Source organism: Sphaeramia orbicularis, chromosome 19 (assembly GCF_902148855.1).
Source record: "Sphaeramia orbicularis chromosome 19, fSphaOr1.1, whole genome shotgun sequence".
NCBI classification, from domain to species: domain Eukaryota; kingdom Metazoa; phylum Chordata; class Actinopteri; order Kurtiformes; family Apogonidae; genus Sphaeramia; species Sphaeramia orbicularis.
Window position 1 is genome coordinate 42,573,770 of NC_043975.1, and position 20,340 is coordinate 42,594,109.

At 40.2% G+C, this 20,340-nt stretch overlaps 1 protein-coding gene across 5 annotated transcripts in view; it reads right to left on the minus strand.

The window, feature by feature from the left end:
* reep3b (receptor accessory protein 3b) overlaps positions 1–20,340 on the minus strand; it is a 168,507-nt gene that overhangs the window by 57,164 nt on the left and 91,003 nt on the right. For all 5 annotated transcript variants that reach the window (XM_030121754.1, XM_030121752.1, XM_030121751.1 and 2 more), the window contains exon 5: positions 11,620–11,733. In XM_030121754.1, coding sequence (XP_029977614.1) covers positions 11,620–11,733 — 114 coding nt within the window. The remainder of the gene's footprint in view (positions 1–11,619; positions 11,734–20,340) is intronic.

A 20,340-nucleotide genomic window follows, 5' to 3' on the forward strand; every position in this document is an offset into this window, starting at 1 on the left:
CCAGAGGCACGAGAGAGATGAAATCGATTTTACGATTTCCCTTTTTTAAAAATCGTCCAAATTAAAATATCTGATTTCGATTTAAAATCGATTAATCGTGCAGCCCTACTATTTAGAAATAACAACAGTATAAAAGCATATATTAAAAGATCTATATCATCAGTCTACAACACTTTTGGATCCAACTCACAAACAACTAACAAACAGCTGTGTGTTGATCATGGCCTCATGTGCATCACAATAAGCGTCCGTGTGAAACACAACAGTGGAACCAGTGTTTGGAAGCTGCAAAATTAAGGAAACGAAGCTTGGATTCAGGAAAAGTGCAATTGAATATTTTTTTAATCGAATCAAGTCGATAAATTGATTAATCACTTCAGCTCTACAAAATACACCCCCCAAATGTGTGTTTTGGTCGTATTTGACTTCCATCCTCAGCATGTGAATAAAAGAGCAAAAAATAATTGGATTTGAGCCACATTTGCCCACAGTCTGAATGGAGCCTAATTTAATTTCATTGCTTTGTTTCATGACATAAGCTTCAATGATGATTGGATCTACATTCATCATCATGTAGAAAACAGTGGGCAGTAGTCTGTCAAACATCAGTCTGATACAACTGCTGCGCTGAGATGTCTCCATACAGTTTTCATCTTGTTGAATCTTTTACAAATAATGTAAAAACACAATGAACCATCTAGTTCAGCCAGGACCAAAAAAATCCCCTTTAAACTGAAAAGGAAGGGGCATCTCCGCTGAAATCTGGCTCCATCATGTCAGTGATGCAAACTCATAAATGCCCATTTGTTCTAAACTGTCCCTCTTCAGATCCATATATTTTCTTTTATTTCTTTGTTAAATTTCTTTAGTTCTACTCCATAAATGTCATTGTCTGTTCTGTATCCAATGGTTCAATAAATCAATCATTAAGGAATGTGACATGCTTTTTTCATTAAGTATAAACAATATTTAGCTTCTATTCTAATAGACCCTATCGAAAGACAAATTCAGATTCTCAGGAAAATTGCTGCTTATCAATTAATCGTTAAACGATCGATAAGGTCAACCAACAAATGATTAATGGATTTATCAACAGTTTGCATCCCTACTTAGCACTACAGTGAAATTATTCCTCCTTGTCTGTTTTGATCAAAGCACAGATTAAAGGTTAAAGTTGGACCAGAGATGGTTTTCAGATTTCATCTTGGTGGCAGTGGTAGTCTCAAATTTGGGAAATGCCAATCTACAGTATTCAAACTCTAGCGCACACTGGCTTTTACAAACTTTAACCTTTTAAAAGCCACATAACCACCTAATAAAGAATTCATTACACACTAGAATGTGATCGAAAGGGGTGTTTAATAATGTATTTGTCACCATTTCAACACCAATGAGCACCCTGAACACAACAAAGGCACCTGTAATTAAATTTATACCACATCAACCCACCCAACAAGGTATGAAGTTTTCACCGTTTATGCCATCGTTGTGTAGCTGAACAACAGCTGTAATACCTTAAAGGATATGTAGTCTAATCACAAACAGCTACACTGTATCACACAGCTATTAATTATTCAGGACAGTGAACACAGTAACAGTCCACCTATAACTACATTCAAAGACATGTTCAGAGACAGTTAGTCTTCTTTAGTATTTCAGGGCAGCATATAGTGTCATAGAATAATCTTAGAATTTTCACCCCAATATTAGACCTGTATTTGTCAGTCATTGTAGTCTGTTAAAGGGGTCATATTTGTCTAAACCCACTTTTATTAGTCTTTGGTTCATTTATTTGTGTATTTGGACCCTAATAGTTCATACAGTTTGATGGATCCACTGTACACACTTTGAGTATACATTCATAGAAAAGCACTACATAAATTGAATCCATTATTATTATTAGGGACCAAGCCGAAAGGTAAGGCCCTCTCACTATGTGTAAGCAAGGCCCTATTGTTTTTCGTTCGTTATGATATTATTAGGGACCGAGCCCTTACAGGGAGAGGCCCTCTCTCTCACACAGCGAGGGAGAGGGCCTTAGCCCTTATGGGCTATTTTATTTCGTTCGTTTTTTATTATTATTATACCGAGACGCAATAAACTGGAATTTGACCCCCTTAACATGCTCGAAAACTCACCAAATTTGGCATGCATGTCAGGTCTGGCAAAAAATTTTATCAAATGTAAAAATTAACCAAAATAAGCTCTCTAGCGCCCCCTAGAAACACAAAAAAAGCCCTAGCAGCCAGTAGGAATGTCGTAGAAACATGAAACAAACGCCAAAATTTTTGTCTCATCGAGCCAGACAAATCACGCACTGACACCTATGAGCTAGCTCCAACAGGAAGTTCGCAATATGCCTTTAAAAAAAAAAAGCTAAAATACCAACTTCTAGTTATTATTATTCACACACCACTTTGACCTGGATTTTGACCCCCTAAACATGCTCGAAAACTCACCACATTTGGCACACATGTCAGGTCTGGCGAAAAATTTGATCAAATGTAAAAATTAACCCCATAGGTGCCAAAATGAGCTCTCTAGCGCCCCCTAGATACACAAAAACAGCCCTAGCGGCAAGTAGGAATGTCGTAGAAACATGAAACAAACGCCAAAATTTTCGTCTCATCGAGCCTGACAAATCACACACTGACACTCATGACCTAACTCCAACAGGCAGCCCAGAATTTGCCTTTCAAAGTAAAATGCTCAAATTGTAAACTTCCAGTAGGAATGTCGTAGACACACGAAACCAACGCCAAAACCTTTGTTTAATCGAGCCCAACAAATTACATGCTGACACCTATGAGCTATCTCCAACAGGAAGTTCGCTTTCAAAATAAAATTTTTTAAAACTAACTCCGATTACACTGTCATATTGACTTCTAAATAGCACCAAAAGATAGAGTGAACCCTCCTCAAAAAAGTGATCTCATAACTTAGTCTTAACTGTCTTAGTTTTTTTTTTAGAAGCCTGCAAAGTTGCAATGTTTGGAACTCATTTTTGACTTTGGAGTTTTTCCCCACCTGTGACATATCTACGCGTTTGTGGGACTCAGCACAACTCTCACATGCAAAAATTTTTGAGATACATTGTACGGTTATTGATTTATAACAATTTGTTTTTTTTTCATACTTTTTCTACTTTAGACTGCCATTTGACCCCCTTAACATGCTCCAAAACTCACCAAATTTGCCATGTATTTCATGGCTGGTGACAACTTTCATTCAATATCAAAATTAACCCCTTGGGTGCCAAAATGGACTCTGTCGCGCCACCTTTGTACTAAAAAACACACAAAATCTGCCCTAGCGGCCAGTAGAAATGTCACAGAAACATGAAACAAATGCCAAAATGTTGGTCTGATTGAGCCCGACAAATCATACACTGACACTCATGAGCTACCTCCAACAGGAAGTTGGCAATCTGCCTTTGAAAGTTACTCTACGTTTCTGCAATTACTGCTTATTCATTTCAGACTTTTAACAAAAAATTTATACCTCATTAAATTCCCACAAGTCTGCAGAATCCAAAATGGAAAGAATTTTTCCACATACGACCTACGGTTATGGAATAATGGCAATTTTTTTCAAGACTATGTTTAGTTTCACTTGTCACAATGGCAAAATCCCTATAAAAGTCTTGCTGGTGCATGATTGCACATGTCTGTCTATAGTGCGGTGGTTAGAGGTGCTGCCTATTGAGCAGAAGGACCCTGGTTCAAGTCCCAGGCAATCCAATTTTTTTTTTTTTTAATTTTAAAACAGGTTTTACTGCATTGTATTGTGGATATTGGAAATTTTGCACATATTCAAAAGTACACTGAGTACATTTTTTCAAAATAAAACCCCAATTAGGAATAATACAAAATGTCTATTACATAACTTCTTTTCATTTTTATGACCAAATGCTCAACTGTTTGTACAATGTTTCTTCATTCAAAAGTACTCTTTCTCACAGACACACATGCTCACACAATAGGGTTTTTCCAAAATAAAAGCCTTAAATGTGAGAAATCATCACTTTCATGCTCAATGATTCACACAATTTCAATTCATTTTTCAAACTGATTCTTTCTCTCACGTACAAAACAAATGCACATACACACAGTACAGTTTCCAAAATAAAAGTCTCATTTAAAGGTGATGGTGGTTTCAGCAGAGGGTCGCTGGTGTTCTGTAGAGATGTAAGGAGGACGGACACTAAAGGGTGGGAACTGGTATGGGGACGGAGAGGTGTGAGTGGAGCTGAGGTGTCGACGCTCACGGGAGGCGGATCGCGGGTGAGGCGGAACGCCCGGTGCGAGGTCCCACCCAATGCTGCTTGCAGCTTTAATTATTATTATTATTAGGCCCGAGCCGAGTAAAGCCGGCGCAGGGCCTATTGAGTCTGCAGTGGGCGCATGGGGACAAAATCGCCAGTGACGCGGTCGCCTTTCGCCACTCTCACACACATTCACATTCACGGCACTGAGACCTTTCCGAAGATGTATATGACGTGCACAAATCGCATATTTACACCTGCTCAGAATGAATGGGAATCAATGGGCCACGCCCACTCGGGGTCAGTCACATGGGTGTAAGTGCACGACTCGTGACATCTGACCCCACAGACATGTGAGGGAGCTCGAGAGCTTTCAAATAAGGCCAAATACGTGGTTGCCACGGAAACAGCTATATTGTTCTTGCTCAGGTTTTTGTTTTTTTTTGTTTTTTCTCCTGCGCTTTCAGCTCAATTTTGACCCCCTAAACATTTATGAAAACTCACCAAAGTTTGCCCCAAATTCAGAAATGTGCAAAATTGAATTTAGATATACGTTTCGTAGATGTCGGTAAAGAAATGTTGCAGCAGCGCCCCCTTGAAAAGTGGAAATGCATTACGCCAATGGGAGCACGTCCAACATAAAGTTTGTCGTATAGCCACAAAAATCGGTACACAGATTCATCATGAGGAGACAAACAAAAAATATTATTGTGGCCACACCCCAAAACCAACCCTTAGTCGGCCATATTGGATTGAAATTTCCAAAATGCTGGGTCAGCGTTTTCGCTGACGTCGTATTTTAACTATCTCCTCCTTGGCGGTTTGGCCGAATGAGCTCAAAATCGGTGTACAGTATCTAGAGAAGTGGGGCATCCAAAGTTAGCCAAATTCTTAGGATCGGTGTTACCGTTTTTGTGTGACGACATCGCAAACTTTGCAAAGTTTCTTCGCGAATTTACCATTACAAAAATTGCTTCAGCTCAGACATACGAACACTAATTTTGCTCAAACTTGACTCAGACGTCCATCTCCCAGGCCTACACTGATTTATTAAAAGAAATTGAAATTTCGCACCATAGCGCCCCCTACAAATGTACATTTACAAAAATGACATCAGTTCAGACATACGACCACCGATTTGGCTCAAATTTGACTCAGACATCTGTCTCCCAGGCCTACACCTACTTGTCAAAAGAAACTGAAATTTCGCACTACAGCGCCCCCTACAAGTTTTTTTTTAATTTTTAAATTTTTTTATTCAAATTGCTTCAGTTCGGACATACGAACACCAATTTGGCTCAAATTTGACTCAGGCATCTATCTCTCAGGCCTACACCCATTTATCAGAAAACTTTGAAATTTGGACCTATAGCGCCCCCTAAAATTTTACTTTTATAAAAATTACTTCACTTCAGACATATGAACACCAATTTGGCTCAAATTTGAATCAGGTGTCAATCTCCCAGGCCTACACCCATTTATTAAAAGAAATTGCCATTTTGCTCAATAGCGCCTCCTACAAATTTACCTTCACAAAAATTGCATCAATTCGGACATAAGAACACCGATTTGGCTCAAATTTGAATCAGTTGTCAATCTCCCAGGCCTACACCCATTTATCTAAAGAAAATGCCATTTCACACAATAGCGCCCCCTACAAATTTACCTTCACGAAAATTGCATCAGTTCAGAAATACGAACACCAATTTGGCTCAAAGTTGAATCAGTTGTCAATCTCCCAGGCCTACACCCATTTATCTAAAGAAAATGCCATTTCACACAATAGCGCCCCCTACAAATTTACCTTCACGAAAATTGCATCAGTTCAGAAATACGAACACCGATTTGGCTCAAATTTGACTCAGTGGTACATCTCGCAGGCCTACACCCATTCAATGGAACAAATTGAATTTTGGCTCATAGCGCCCCCTACAGATTTATTTCTACAAAATTTTGTTCAGTTCGGACATACGAACACTGATTTGTCTCAAATTTGAGTCAATTGTCAATCTCCCAGGCCTACAACCATTCATCAAAAGACACAAAATTTGGTGCTAGAGCGCCACCTGCTGAACGATGAGCATACTTCCACTGGATGTGCCCTTGGCGAGGGCCTTTAGATGCCGCTTGCGGCTTTAATTATTTTTATTTTTATTTATTTATTTATTTATTTATTTATTGTCTTATTTTTCTTTCTCCTGCGCTTTGAGCTCAATTTTGACCCCCTGAACATTTACGAAAACTCACCAAATTTTGCACAAAATTCAGAAGTGCGAGAAATTGAATTTACATATAGGTTTCATAGATGTCGGTAAAGAAATGTTGCGGCAGCGCCCCCTTGAAAAGTGGAAATGCATTACGCCAATGGGAGCACATCCAACATAAAGTTTGTCGTAGAGCCACGAAAATCAGTACACAGATTCATCATGAGGAGACAAACAAAAAATATTATTATGGCCACGCCCCTAAACCAACCCTTACTCGGCCATATTGGATTGAAATTTCCAAAATGCTGAGTCAGCGTTTTCGCTGACGTCGTATTTTAACTATCTCCTACTAAGCTGTTTGGCCGAATGAGCTCAAAATCGGTGTACAGTATCTAGAGAAGTGGGACATCAAAAGTTAGCCGAATTTTTTGAATCGGTGTCACTGTTTTTGTGCGACGAGGTTGCAAACTTTGCGAAGTTTTTTCAAAAATTTACCATTACAAAAATTGCTTCAGCTCAGACATACGAGCACCGATTTGGCTGAAATTTGACTCAGACATCCATCTCCCAGGCCTACACCCATTTACTAAAAGAAATTGAAATTTCGCACTATAGCGCCCCCTACAAATGTACATTTACAAAAATTACTTCACTTCAGACATACGAACACTAATTTGGCTCAAATTTGAATCATTTGTTAATCTCCCAGGCCTACACCCATTTATCAACAGAAATTTCTATTTCGCTCATTAGCGCTCCCTACAAATCTACCTTCACGAAAATTGCATCACTTCGGACATACGACCACCGATTTGGCTCAAATTTGACTCAGTGGTGCATCTTGCAGGCCTACACCCATTCAATTGAAGAAATTTAATTTTAGCTGCATAGCGCCCCCTACAGATTTACTTATACAAAAATTTCCTTACTTCGGACATACGAGCAATGATTTCCCTCAAATTTGAATCAGTTGTCAATCTCCCAGGCCTACACCCATTCATAGGAAGACACTGAAATTTGGTGCTAGAGCGCCACCTGCTGAACGATGGGCATACTTCCACTGGACGTGCCCTTGGCGAGGGCCTTTAGATGCCGCTTGCAGCTTTAATTATTATCATTATTATTATTATTATTATTATTATTATTATTATATTGGGCTGAACATGTAACCTGAACTAAAATGATTATGGGTCAGTTTTGCCCCGTGGGCCGTATTTTTGACATCCCTGTTATAAGGGGAATTGGGGCAACTACCAGATCTTTAAAGGTGCAGTATGTAGGAATTCTTTTCTAAGTAATTACAAAATGGCCCTGACTGTCACCAGACATTAAGGAATCATGTCCATTTCAAATACTGATCTCACTGACAGTAGTAGTCCAGCCAGAATATTTGCATTTGAAAAGCTCAGTGTCAGCACCAAAATGTTTCTGCTGTCATTGTGTTTTAGTCTGATGCTCTGCCCATCACCTGTCTGCTAATCACAGAGTCAGTAGCCTTTCAGCATCTAGGTTGGCAGTTCCCACTGAGCTGCAGCTGGAATATTTCTGATCATAAATGTCTGGGCTAAATAAACCTAAAAGGACTCTTATTATTCCCAAATACGTTGTGACAAAGTGAGAAACAAAATAAGGATATGAATAGGAGATGATTTTGAAAATACATGGAGACAGATGAAAGAGGAGAGGAATTTGAAGACCGACACCAGCTCTGCCTTAGTCTGACCACCGGTAAGAACCACTGAGAGCCAGGGCCGCGGTCTCTGCACCCGGTCCCAGACCGGCGGTGTCTTCTCCCAGGGTCGGGCTGCAGTCTCTTCTCCTGGCCTTGGCAAAGAGACTGCCGGTCTGAAGAACTGGACTGGTGAACAGACCGGGTACCGGTGTAGGAGTGGTGAACAGACCGGGTATTAACAGGTATTAACAGTGGATATGATAATAATACTAATTATCATATCCACTGTTACTTGCATTTGTATTTGCAGTAGTAGTATTAACAGTTAGGGACATTTGTTCTATAGCTAATGGTAATTCTACTAACAGCAGATGTTTAATTTTTTAACAGTTCTAGTTCCGTTTGCTGTGAATCCATGTGTCTCCCCCCATTTCCCCCAGTCGCTCTCTCTCTCTCTCTCTCTCTCTCTCTCTCCATTTTTCTCCTCCTTTACTGTCTCTCTTTAATTCCAACTGGTCCTGTCAGACATCCATCCTCCTCAGGGTCTGTTCCAGGTTTCTACCTGTTAAAGGATATTGTTCCTTCCACTGTCAACATGTGTTCACTCCTGGAGGATTCTGATGGGTTTCTGTAAATTGTCTGCAGAGTCTGGTTTAGATTGGCTCTAAATGTAAAATGTCATGAGATGACTTTTATAATGACTTAGCACTACATAAATAAAATTTGACTGACTGATTATTGATTGCTCTTGCGACTGTGGTTGGAACATCTTGACTTTCCATTTGGGCATAGATCCACATGGCATTGGATTATGTGAGTACAGTGAAGCCTTAGACAGCAGATCAGTGGGGATTATGTGATACACTCAGGTGTTCATGCAATGCTGATGAATATCTCTCTCTCAGTTCTACCTATTCTTACATTCACACCCAGCTCAGGACTGCCCATAATGTTTAATGCAAAACTCCTGCTTTCATTGAGAACAATAAAACCATTTCTCTGTGTGTTGCCCGTTTTGTAAGTGATGCGAGTACATTATATGCAAACTGCTCTAACAGTTAGGGCTGCACGATTAATCCATTTTAAATCGAAATCGGATTTTTTAATTAGGACGATTTTTAAAAAAGGGAAATAGCAAAATCGATTTCATCTCTCTCGTGCCTGCGGGCCGCGCGCTTGCGGGCTCCCATAGGCTCCTCCTCCTATCAGTGACAGCGGTCTGTCACAGAACTCTGTGTAATGACCGGACTTTAAATGTGTTAATGAGCCCACAGTACTTACAGCAATATAAGCCGGGGCTTCACGCACGGATCCCACAACTGAAATAGAACTGCATGCGGATCACTCATCTTACGTTGTCCCGGATCCATACCGTACTGTCTTCTTCCAATCCGGGTCCGGGTCTCGGGGTCAGCAGCCTCAGCAGAGGAGCCCACACACATCCACCAGCTCCACAGATAGAATCCCTCCAGCGTGTCCTGGGTCGGTCTATTCCACGCAGAGATCCCCCAATTTAAATAGAACCGCATGTGGATCACTCAAATTAACGTGGTCCACGCACGCACGACTGATGCCTGTCACTGACTTACATTGGTATCACTGCTGTAGGCCCAGATACCCAGAATAAATAAATAAATACATATATATATATATATATATTTTTTTTTTTTTTTTTTTTTTTTTTTTTTTTTTTAAATAATTAATTTAGTTCTCTTACTTGCTAAATTTTACATTCACAAATGTAAGTTCTGGAACACAAAACCAAATATTATTTATTTTTTGAAAGATGTTGAACTTTATTTAAAGCTATACCTACCGATGTGGCATTTCTCACAGCACTTAGTAAAAGTTTGAACTTGAACAACCCGCCTCCCTCCAAAGCCCCGCCCGCTCATCCCAAGTCGTCAGAAATGGACGCATGGTCAGAGCCCCGTTCGGCTCTATTTGACGCAGGGGGTACCCCTTCTGCGTCGGATTTCGACGCGGAGGGCAGCCTGATAGAACTGTATGTAAATCCCTCAGTGTCATTGAGCTCTGACGCTTTCCTCTTACCTGATGCGCGTGATGGAAGCGGAGGTGGAAGTGGAGGTTCGGTCCACTTCAGCGTGTCCGTGGACCCCTCCCTCAGTAATCAGATCCATCATCCGCCTGCCGCGGCCTCTGTTCCATCAGTAGACCCTGAATTTAAGGGTCTGGTCTGTGCAGCGCTGGGTCAGTGTCTTCAGCTGATGAGGTGCCCAGCACACGCACTGTGAACGCGCGGCCTCCGCGAATTTTCCGTGGACATTTGAGGTTTCATAGTCCATACATTTATCATCTTACATAATCCTACATTGTGTGACACCAAGTACATGTACCTGAATCAGTACTGCGGTCATAAAAGCTGAGCTTCCTGCAGACCTGTCTGTTCAGTCCAGTACAGCTGACTTCCGGACTTTAACTCCATCCTTCATTCATCAGACTCCTGTTTGTGCCCCTTAGTTGTTGTTTCTGTTTATAAATCCGTTTTTTTTTCCTTCCACATGTGCATTTGAGTTTTATCCATACACATCATAGACAGTAGACTGTGGTCAGTGACAGGAGGAGCAGCGTGAGTGAAGCGTCAGATTCAGAGGGACACATATCAGATGCGGAGCGCGATAATGGATCGGATGCTGGATGGCCGTAATGGATGATTGACAGGAGGCTCAGCCAGGTTCGACCAATTATTTCATTCGGACCGACTAAAATGATTGGTCAGACTTTTATCAGAAATACATGAGAATTAAACATTTTTGAGTTTCAATACCTGGTGGATTTCTTTTATATTTTAGTTTGACGCATGCTTGTTAGGAGCATTTTAAGATGACAAAAGAAAAGTGTAAAAATGCCACATCATACAGTATAGCTTTAAAGCTGTTAGATAAATCTGGAAACAAAAAGGCAGTTATAAAAAAAGGTATAAAAAAAATAAGTATTTGCTCTGATTTGGACACTGTATTATAGTGTATTCCCCCTGGCAAACTTGTGTTATTTTCTTGTTGTACACATTGTTTGTATACTCTACTTCATTCAATGAAGATCTAATTAAGAAAAAATAAACTTCTGTGGGTTCATAACATGATACCATCACAGATTTAAGGTCAGAGCAGTGCCTTGCATTGTGGGCTGCTCACGAAAACGACATGCTGACTTCTGTTGTCTTTTGTAGTTTTACCCGAAAATCAAAATCGAAAATCGAGTTTTTAGAGGAAAAAAATCAGGATTTTTTTTTTTGCCAAAATCGTGCAGCCCTAGTAACAGTGAACACAGGAAGAGGGCGACGGTGCACGGGGAGTACAAAAAACACAAGCTGTTTCTCACAAAAGCGCATGGAAAAACATTATCTTAAACTTGTTATTGGTAATTCTCAGTAAAGCCAGAGACACTATGAAGAGAGGGAGAATGGTCTTTATTTGGTGAAAAACAAAACATTAAAGATGAAAAATTAGACTTGCCTTCACAGCTGCGGAGACGGCAGCAGTGGCGGCGATGCTCAGTCCCTGCTTCCCAAAGTTCACCATGGTCTCATAGCTCCTCTCCTTGGCCTGCACAATGTACTCATCTATTTCCTAGAGGGAGGAAAATTAATTAAAGACACGAAAGGCATTGAAAGGCCCTCGCCACAGTAACGTCCAGTAAAAGAATGTCCATCGTTCAGCAGGTGGTGCTCTAGCACCAAATTTTATGTCTTCTAATGAATGGGTGTAGGCCTGGGAGATTGACAAGTGACTCAAATTTGAAGCAAATCAGTGCTTGTATGAGTGAACTGAGCAAATTTTTGTATAAGGAAATCTGTAGGGGGCGCTATGGAGCCAAAATTCAATTTCTTCCTTTGAATGGGTGTAGGCCTGCAAGATGTACAACTGGGTCAAATTTGAGCCAAATCGGTGTTCATATGTCCAAACTGATGCAATATTTGTGAAGGTAAATTTGTAGGGGGCGCTATTGAGCGAAATGGCAATTTTTTTTAATAAATGGGTGTAGGCCAGGGAGATTGAATAGTGATTCAAATTTGAGCCAAATCGGTGTTCGTATGTCCAAACTGAAGCAATTATCATAAAGGTAAAACTGTAGGGAGTGCTGTAGCGCCAAATGTAAAATTTTTCTGATAAATGGGTGTAGGCCTGGGAGATAGATGTCTGAGAAAAGTTTGAGGCAAATTGGTGTTCATATGTCCAAACTGAAGCAATTTTAATTTAAAAAAAAAAATAAATTGTAGGGAGCGCTATAGTGCAAAATTTCAATTTGTTTTAACAAATAGATGTAGGCCTGAGAGGAAGATGTCTGAGTCAAATTTGAGCACAATCGGTGTTCATATGTCCAAACTGATGTGATTTTTATAAATGTACATTTGTAGGGGGCGCTATAGTCCAAAATTTCAATTTCTTTCAATAAATGGGTGTAGGCCTGGGAGATAGATGTCTGATTCAAATTTGAGCCAAATCAGTGGTTGTATGTCTGAGCTGAAGCAATGTTTGTAATGGTAAATTTTCAATGAAACTTTGCAAAGTTTGCGACGTTGTCACACAAAAATGGTGACACCAATCCCAAAAATTTGGCTAACTTTTGATGCCCCGCTTCTCTAGATACTGTACACCAATTTTCAACACATTCGGCAAAACGCCCAAGGAGGAGATAGTTAAAATAAGACGTCAGCGAAAACGCTGACTCAGCATTTTGGAAATTTCAATCCAATATGGCCGACTTCCGGTTGGTGTAGGGGCGTGGCCATAAAAATATTTTTTGTTTGTCACCTGAGGATGAATCTGTGTACTGATTTTTGTGGCTCTACGACAAAATTTACGTTGGACATGGTCCCATTGGCGTAATATACTTCCACTTTTGTAGTGGGCACTGCAACAACATTTCTTTACCAACATCTATGAAGCCGGTATGTAAATTCAATTTCACGCACTTCTGAACTTTGGGCAAACTTTGGTGACTTTTTCTAAATGTTCAGGGGGTAAAATCTGAGCTCAAAGCGCAGGAGAAAGAAAAAAATAATAATAATAATGATAATAATTAAAGTGGCAAGCGGCATCTAAAGGCCCTCGCCACAGACACGTCCAGTAGAAGTATGTCCATCATTTAGCAGGTGGCGCTCTAGCCCAAAATTTTGTGTCTTCTGATGAATGGGTGTAGGACTGGGAGATTGACAATTGACTCAAATTTGAGACAAATCAGTGTTTGTATGTCTGAACTGAATAAATTTTTGTATAAATAAATCTGTAGGGGGCGCTATGGAGCCAAAACTCAATTTGTTCCATTGAATGGGTGTAGGCCAGCGAGATGTACCACTGAGTCAAATTTGAGCCAAATTGGTGTTCGTATGTCCAACCTGATGCAATTTTCATGAAGGTATATTTGTAGGGGGCGCAATTGTGCAAAATGGCATTTTGATAAATGGGTGTAGGCCGGGGAGATTGAAGACTGATTAAAATTTGAGCCAAATTGGTGTTCGTATGTCTGAAGTGAAGTAATTTTCCTAAAGGCATAATTGTAGGGGGCGCTAAAGCGCCAAATTTAAATTTTTTCTGATAAATGGGTGAAGGCCTGAGAGATAGATGTCTGAGACAAATTTGAGCCAAATCGGTTTTCGTATGTCCGAACTGAAGCAATTTTAATAAAACATATTTTTAAAAAGTTGTAGGAGACGCTGTACTGCGAAATTTTAGTTTCTTTTGAGAAATAGGCCTGGGAGACAGATGTCTGACTAAAAATTTGAGCCAAAACGGTGTTCGTGCTTCTGAACTGATGTCATTTTAATAACTGTACATTTGTAGGGGGCGCTATTTTGCAAAATTTCAATTTCTTTTAATTAATGGGTGTAGGCCTGGGAGATGGAAGTCTGAGTCAAATTTGAGCCAAATCGGTGTTTGAATGTCTGAGCTGAAGCAATTTTTGTAATGGTAAATTCCCGAAGAAACTTTGCAAATTTTGCGACATCGTCACACAAAAACGGTGAAACCAATCCCCAAAATTTGGCTAACTTTTGATGCCTCACTTCTCTAGATACTGTACACCAATTTTCAGCTCATTCGGCTAAACAGCCAAGGAGGAGATAGTTAAAATACGACGTCAGCGAAAACGCTGACTCAGCATTTTTGAAATTTCACTCCGATATGGCCGACTAAGGGTTGGTTTTGGGGCGTGGCCACAATAATATTTTTTCTTTGTCTCCTCATGCTGAATCTGTGTACCGATTTTCGTGGCTCTATGACAAACTTTATGTTGGACGTGCTCACATTGACGTAATGCATTTCCACTTTTCAAGAGGGTGCTGCAGCAACATTTCTTTAGCAACATCTACGAAACCTATATGTAAATTCAATTTTGGACATTTCTGAATTTGGGGCAAAATTTGGTAAGGTTTCATAAATGTTCAGGGGATCAAAACTGACCTAAAAGCACAGGAAAAAGAAAAATAAGAAAAAAAATTAAAGCCGCAAGCGGCATCTAAAGGCCCTCTCCATGGGCACATCAATCGTTCAGCAGGTGGCGCTCTTGCACCAAATTTAAATGTCTTCTGATGAATGGGTGTAGCCTGGGAGATTGACAACTGATTCGAATTTGAGGCAAATCTTTGTTTGTATGTTCAAACTAAAGAAATTTTTGTATAACTAAATCTTTAGGGGGCGCTATGCAGCTAAAAATAAATTTCTTCCATTGAATGGGTGTAGGTTTGTGAGATGTACCACTGAGTCAAATTTGAGCTAAATCAGTGTTCGTATGTCTGAATTGATGCAATTTTAGTGAAGGTAAATTTGTAGGGGCGGTGCTGAGCGAAGTGGCAATTTCTTTTGATAAATGGGTGTAGGCCAGGGAGACTGACAACTAATTCAAATTTGAGCCAAATTGGTATTTGTATGTCTAAAGTGAAGTAATTTTCGTAAAGGTAATATTGTAGGGGGCGCTATGGCACCGAATTTCAAATATTTCTGATAAATGGGTGTAGGCCTGGGAGATAGACGTCTGAGTCAAATTTGAGCCAAATCAGTGTTTGTATGTCCGAACTGAAGAAATTTTAGTAAAAAAATATTTAAAATTTTTGTAGGGGGCGCTGTAGTGCAAAATTTCAGTTTCTTTTGACAAATAGGTGTAGGCCGGGGAGACATATGTCTGAGTAAAATTTGAGCCAAATTGCTGGTTGTATGTCAAAACTGATTTCATTTTTGTAAATGTACATTTATAGGGGGCGCTATAGTGCAAAATTTCTATTTCTCTTAATAAATGGGTGTAGGCCTTGGAGATAGATGTCTGAGTCAAATTTGAGCAAAATCGGTGTTCGTATGTCTGAGCTGAAGAAATTTTTGTAATTGGTAAATTCACGAAGAAACTACGCAAAGTTTGCGACGTCGTCACACAAAAACGGTGACACTTATCTAAAAAACTCGGCTAACTTTTGATGCCCCACTTCTCTAGATACTGGACATCGATTTTGAGCTCATTTGGCCAAACGACTTTGTAGGAGATAGTTAAAATACGTCAGCGAAAACGCTGACTCAGCATTTTGGAAATTTCAATCCAATATAGCCAACTAAGTATTGGTTTAGGGGCATGGCCATAATAATATTTTTTGTTTGTCTCCTCATGATGAATCTGTGTACCGATTTTTGTGGCTCTACGAAAAACTTTATGTTGGACGCGCTCCCATTGGCGCAATGCATTTCCACTTTTCAAGGGGGCGCTGCCGCAACATTTCTTTATCGACATCTACGAAACCTATATGTAAATTCAATTTCTCGCACTTCTGAATTTTAGGCAAAATTTGGTGATTTTTTTTAAATATTCAGGGGGTCAAATTTGAGCTCAAAGAGCAGGAGAAGAAAAAATAAATAATAATACTAATAATAATTAAAGCCGCAAGCGGCATCTAAAGGCCCTTGTCACAGGCACATCCAGTAGAAGTATGTCCATCGTTCAGCAGGTGGCGCTCTTGCACCAAATTTCAATGTCTTCTGATGAATGGGTGTAGCCTGGGAGATTGACAACTGATTCAAATTTGAGGAAAATCTTTGTTTGTATGTTCAAACTAAATACATTTTTGTATAAGTAAATCTGTAGGGGGCGCTATGCAGCTAAAAATAAATTTCTTCCATTGAATGGGTGTAGGTTTGCGAGATGTACCACTGAGTCAAATTTGAGCTAAATCAGTGTTCGTATGTCCGAATTGATGCAATTTTCGTGAAGGTAAATTTGTAGGGGGCACTACTGAGCGACATGGCAATTTCTTTTGATAAATGGGTGTAGGCCTGGGAGACTGAATACTGATTCAAATTTGAGCCAAATTGGTATTCGTATGTCTAACGTGAAGTAATTTTCGTAAAGGTAAAATTGTAGGGGGCGCTATGGCACCGAATTTAAAATATTTCTGATAAATGGGTGTAGGCCTGGGAGATAGACGTCTGAGTCAAATTTGAGCCAAATCGGTGTTCGTATGTCCGAACTGAAGAAATTTAATTAAAAAATATTAAAAATTTTTATAGGGGGCGCTGTAGTGCAAAATTTCAGTTTCTTTTGACAAATAGGTGTAGGCCGGGGAGACAGATGTCTGAGTTAAATTTGAGCCAAATCGGTGCTCGTATGTCCAAACTGATTTCATTTTTGTAAATGTACATTTGTAGGGGGCGCTATAGTGCAAAATTTCAATTTCTTTTTATAAATGGGTGTAGGCCTTGGAGATAGATGTCTGAGTCAAATTTGAGCCAAATCGGTGTTCGTATGTCTGAGCTGAAGCAATTTTTGTAATGGTAAATTCATGAAGAAACTTTGTAAAGTTTGCGACATCGTCACACAAAAACGGTGACACCTATCCAAAAAATTTGGCTAACTTTTGATGCCCCACTTATCTAGATACTGTATACCGATTTTGAGCTCATTCGGCCAAACGGCCAAGGAGGAGATAGTTAAAATACGACGTCAGCGAAAACGCTGACTCAGCATTTTGGAAATTTCAATCCAATATGGCCAACTAAGGGTTTGTTTTGGGGCGTGGCCATAATAATATTTTTTGTTTGTCTCCTCATGATGAATCTGTGTACCGATTTTTGTGGCTCTACGACAAACTTTATGTTGGACACGCTCCCATTGGCGCAATGCATTTCCACTTTTCAAGGGGGCGCTGCCGCAATATTTCTTTACCGACATCTACGAAACCTATATGTAAATTCAATTTCTCACACTTCTGAATTTTAGGCAAAATTTGGTGAGTTTTCGTAAATGTTCAGAGGGTCAAAATTGAGCTCAAAGCGCAGGAGAAAGAAAAATTAGAAAAAAAAAAATATATAATAAAAATAAAAAAAATAATAATCTGAGCAAGAACAATATAGCCGTTTCTATGGCAACCACGTATTTGCCCTTTTTTGAAAGTTCTCGAGGTCCCCCACATGTGTCTGGGGTCAGATGTCACCTGTCGTGCACTTACACACATGTGACTGACCCCGAGTGGGCGTGTCCCATTGACTCCCATTCATTCTGAGCAGGTGTAAATATGCGATTTGTGCACATGTCATATACATCGTCGGAGAGGTCTCAGTGCCGTGAATGTGAATATGTGTGAGAGTGGCGACAGTGGCGAAAGGCGACCGCGTCACTAGCGATTTCCTCCCCATGCGCCCACTGCAAACTCAAAAGGCCCTGCGCCGGCTTTACTCGGCTCAGGCCTAATTAAAGCCACAAGCGGCATCTAAAGGCCCTCGCCAAGGGCACGTCCAGTAGAAGTATGCTCTTCATTCAGCAGGTGGCGCTCTAGCACCAAATTTCAATGTCTTCTGATGAATGGGTGTAGGCCTGGGAGATTGACAATTGACTCAAATTTGAGACAAATCACTGTTTATAAGTCCGAACTGAACATATTTTTATATAAATAAATCTGTAGGGGGTGCTGTGGAGCCAAAATTCAATTTGTTCCATTGAATGGGTGTAAGCCTGCGAGATGTACCACTGAGTCAAATTTGAGCCAAATTGGTGTTTGTATGTCTGAACTGTTACAATTTTCGTCAAGGTAAATTTGTAGGGGGCGCTATTGTCTGAATTTTCAGTGTCTTCTGACAAATGGGTGTAGGCCAAGGAGATTGACAATTGATTTGAGACAAAACAGACAAAACATTCAATTTCTCACACTTCTGAATTTTAGGCAAAATTTGGTGAGTTTTCGTAAATGTTCAGAGGGTCAAAATTGAGCTAAAAGCGCAGGAGAAAGAAAAATAAGACAAAAAAAAATAATAATAATAATAATAATTAAAGCTGCAAGCGGCATCTAAAGGCCCTCGCCAAGGGCACGTCCAGTGGAAGTATGCTCATCGTTCAGCAGGTGGCGCTGTAGCCCCAAATTTTGTGTCTTCTAATGAATGGGTTTAGGCCTGGGACATTGACAATTGATTTGAGACAAATCAGTGTTCGTATGTCCGAACTGAACAAAATTTTGTATAAATAAATCTGTAGGGGGCGCTATGAGCCAAAATTCAATTTGTTACATTGAATGGGTGTAGACCTGCGAGATGTACCACTGAGTCAAATTTGAGCCAAATCGGTGTTCGTATGTCTGAACTGATGCAATTTTCGTGAAGGTAAATTTGTAGGGGGCGCTACTGAGCGAAGTGGCAATTTCTTTTGATAAATGGGTGTAGGCCTGGGAGATTGACAACTGATTCAAATTTGAGCCAAATTGGTGTTCGCATGTCTAACGTGAAGTAATTTTCGTAAAAGTAGCATTGTAGGGGGCGCTATGGCGCCGAATTTAAAATTTCTCTGATAAATGGTTGTAGGCCTGGGATATAGACGTCTGAGTCAAATTTGAGCCAAATTGGTGTTCGTATGTCCGAACTGAAGCAATTTTAATAAAAAATATTAAAAAGTTTTGTAGGGGGCGCTGTAGTGCAAAATTTCAGTTTCTTTTGATAAATAGGTGTAGGCCTGGGAGACAGATGTTTGAGTCAAATTTGAGCCAAATCAGTGTTCGTATGTCCGAACTGATGTCATTTTTGTAAATGTACATTTGTAGGGGGCGCTATAGTGCGAAATTTCAATTTATTTTAATAAATGGGTGTAGGCCTGGGAGATGGACGTCTGAGTCAAATTTCAGCCAAATCGGTGTTCGTATGTCTGAGCTGAAGCAATTTTTATGATGGTAAATTTTCGAAAAAACTTTGCAAAGTTTGCAACCTCGTCACACAAAAACGGTGATGCCGATTCAAAAAATTCGGCTAACTTTTGATGCCCCACATCTCTAGATACTGTACACCGATTTTGAGCTCATTCGGCCAAACGGCTTAGTAGGAGATAGTTAAAATACAACGTCAGCGAAAACGCTGACTCAGCATTTTGGAAATTTCAATCCAATATGGCCGACTAAGGGTTGGTTTAGGGGCGTGGCCATAATAATATTTTTTGTTTGTCTCCTCATGATGAATCTGTCAACTGATTTTCGTGGCTCTACGACAAACTTTATGTTGGACGCGCTCCCATTGGCGCAATGCATTTCCACTTTTCAAGGGGGCGCTGCCGCAACATTTCTTTACCGACATCTACGAAACCTATATGTAAATTCAATTTCTCACACTTCTGAATTTTAGGCAAAATTTGGTGAGTTTTCGTAAATGTTCAGAGGGTCAAAATTGAGCTCAAAGCGCAGGAGAAAGAAAAATAAGACAAAAAAATAATAATAATAATAATAAAAATAAAAATAATAATCTGAGCAAGAACAATATAGCCGTTTCTATGGTAACCACGTATTTGCCCTTTTTTGAAAGTTCTCGAGGTCCCCCACATGTGTGTGGGGTCAGATGTCACCTGTCGTGCACTTACACACATGTGACTGACCCTGAGTGTGCGTGTCCCATTGACTCCCATTCATTCTGAGCAGGTGTAAATATGCGATTTGTGCACATGTCATATACATCTTCGGAAAGGTCTCAGTGCCGTGAATGTGAATATGTGTGAGAGTGGCGACAGTGGCGAAAGGCGACCGCGTCACTGGCGATTTTGTCCCCATGCGCCCACTGCAGACTCAATAGGCCCTGCGCCGGCTTTACTCGGCTCGGGCCTAATTAGAATCTGAGCAAGAACAATATAGCCGTTTCTATGGCAACCACGTATTTGGCCTTATGTGAAAGCTCTGGAGCTCCCCCACATGTCTGTGGGGTCAGAGGTCACGTGTCGTGCGCTTACACCCACAT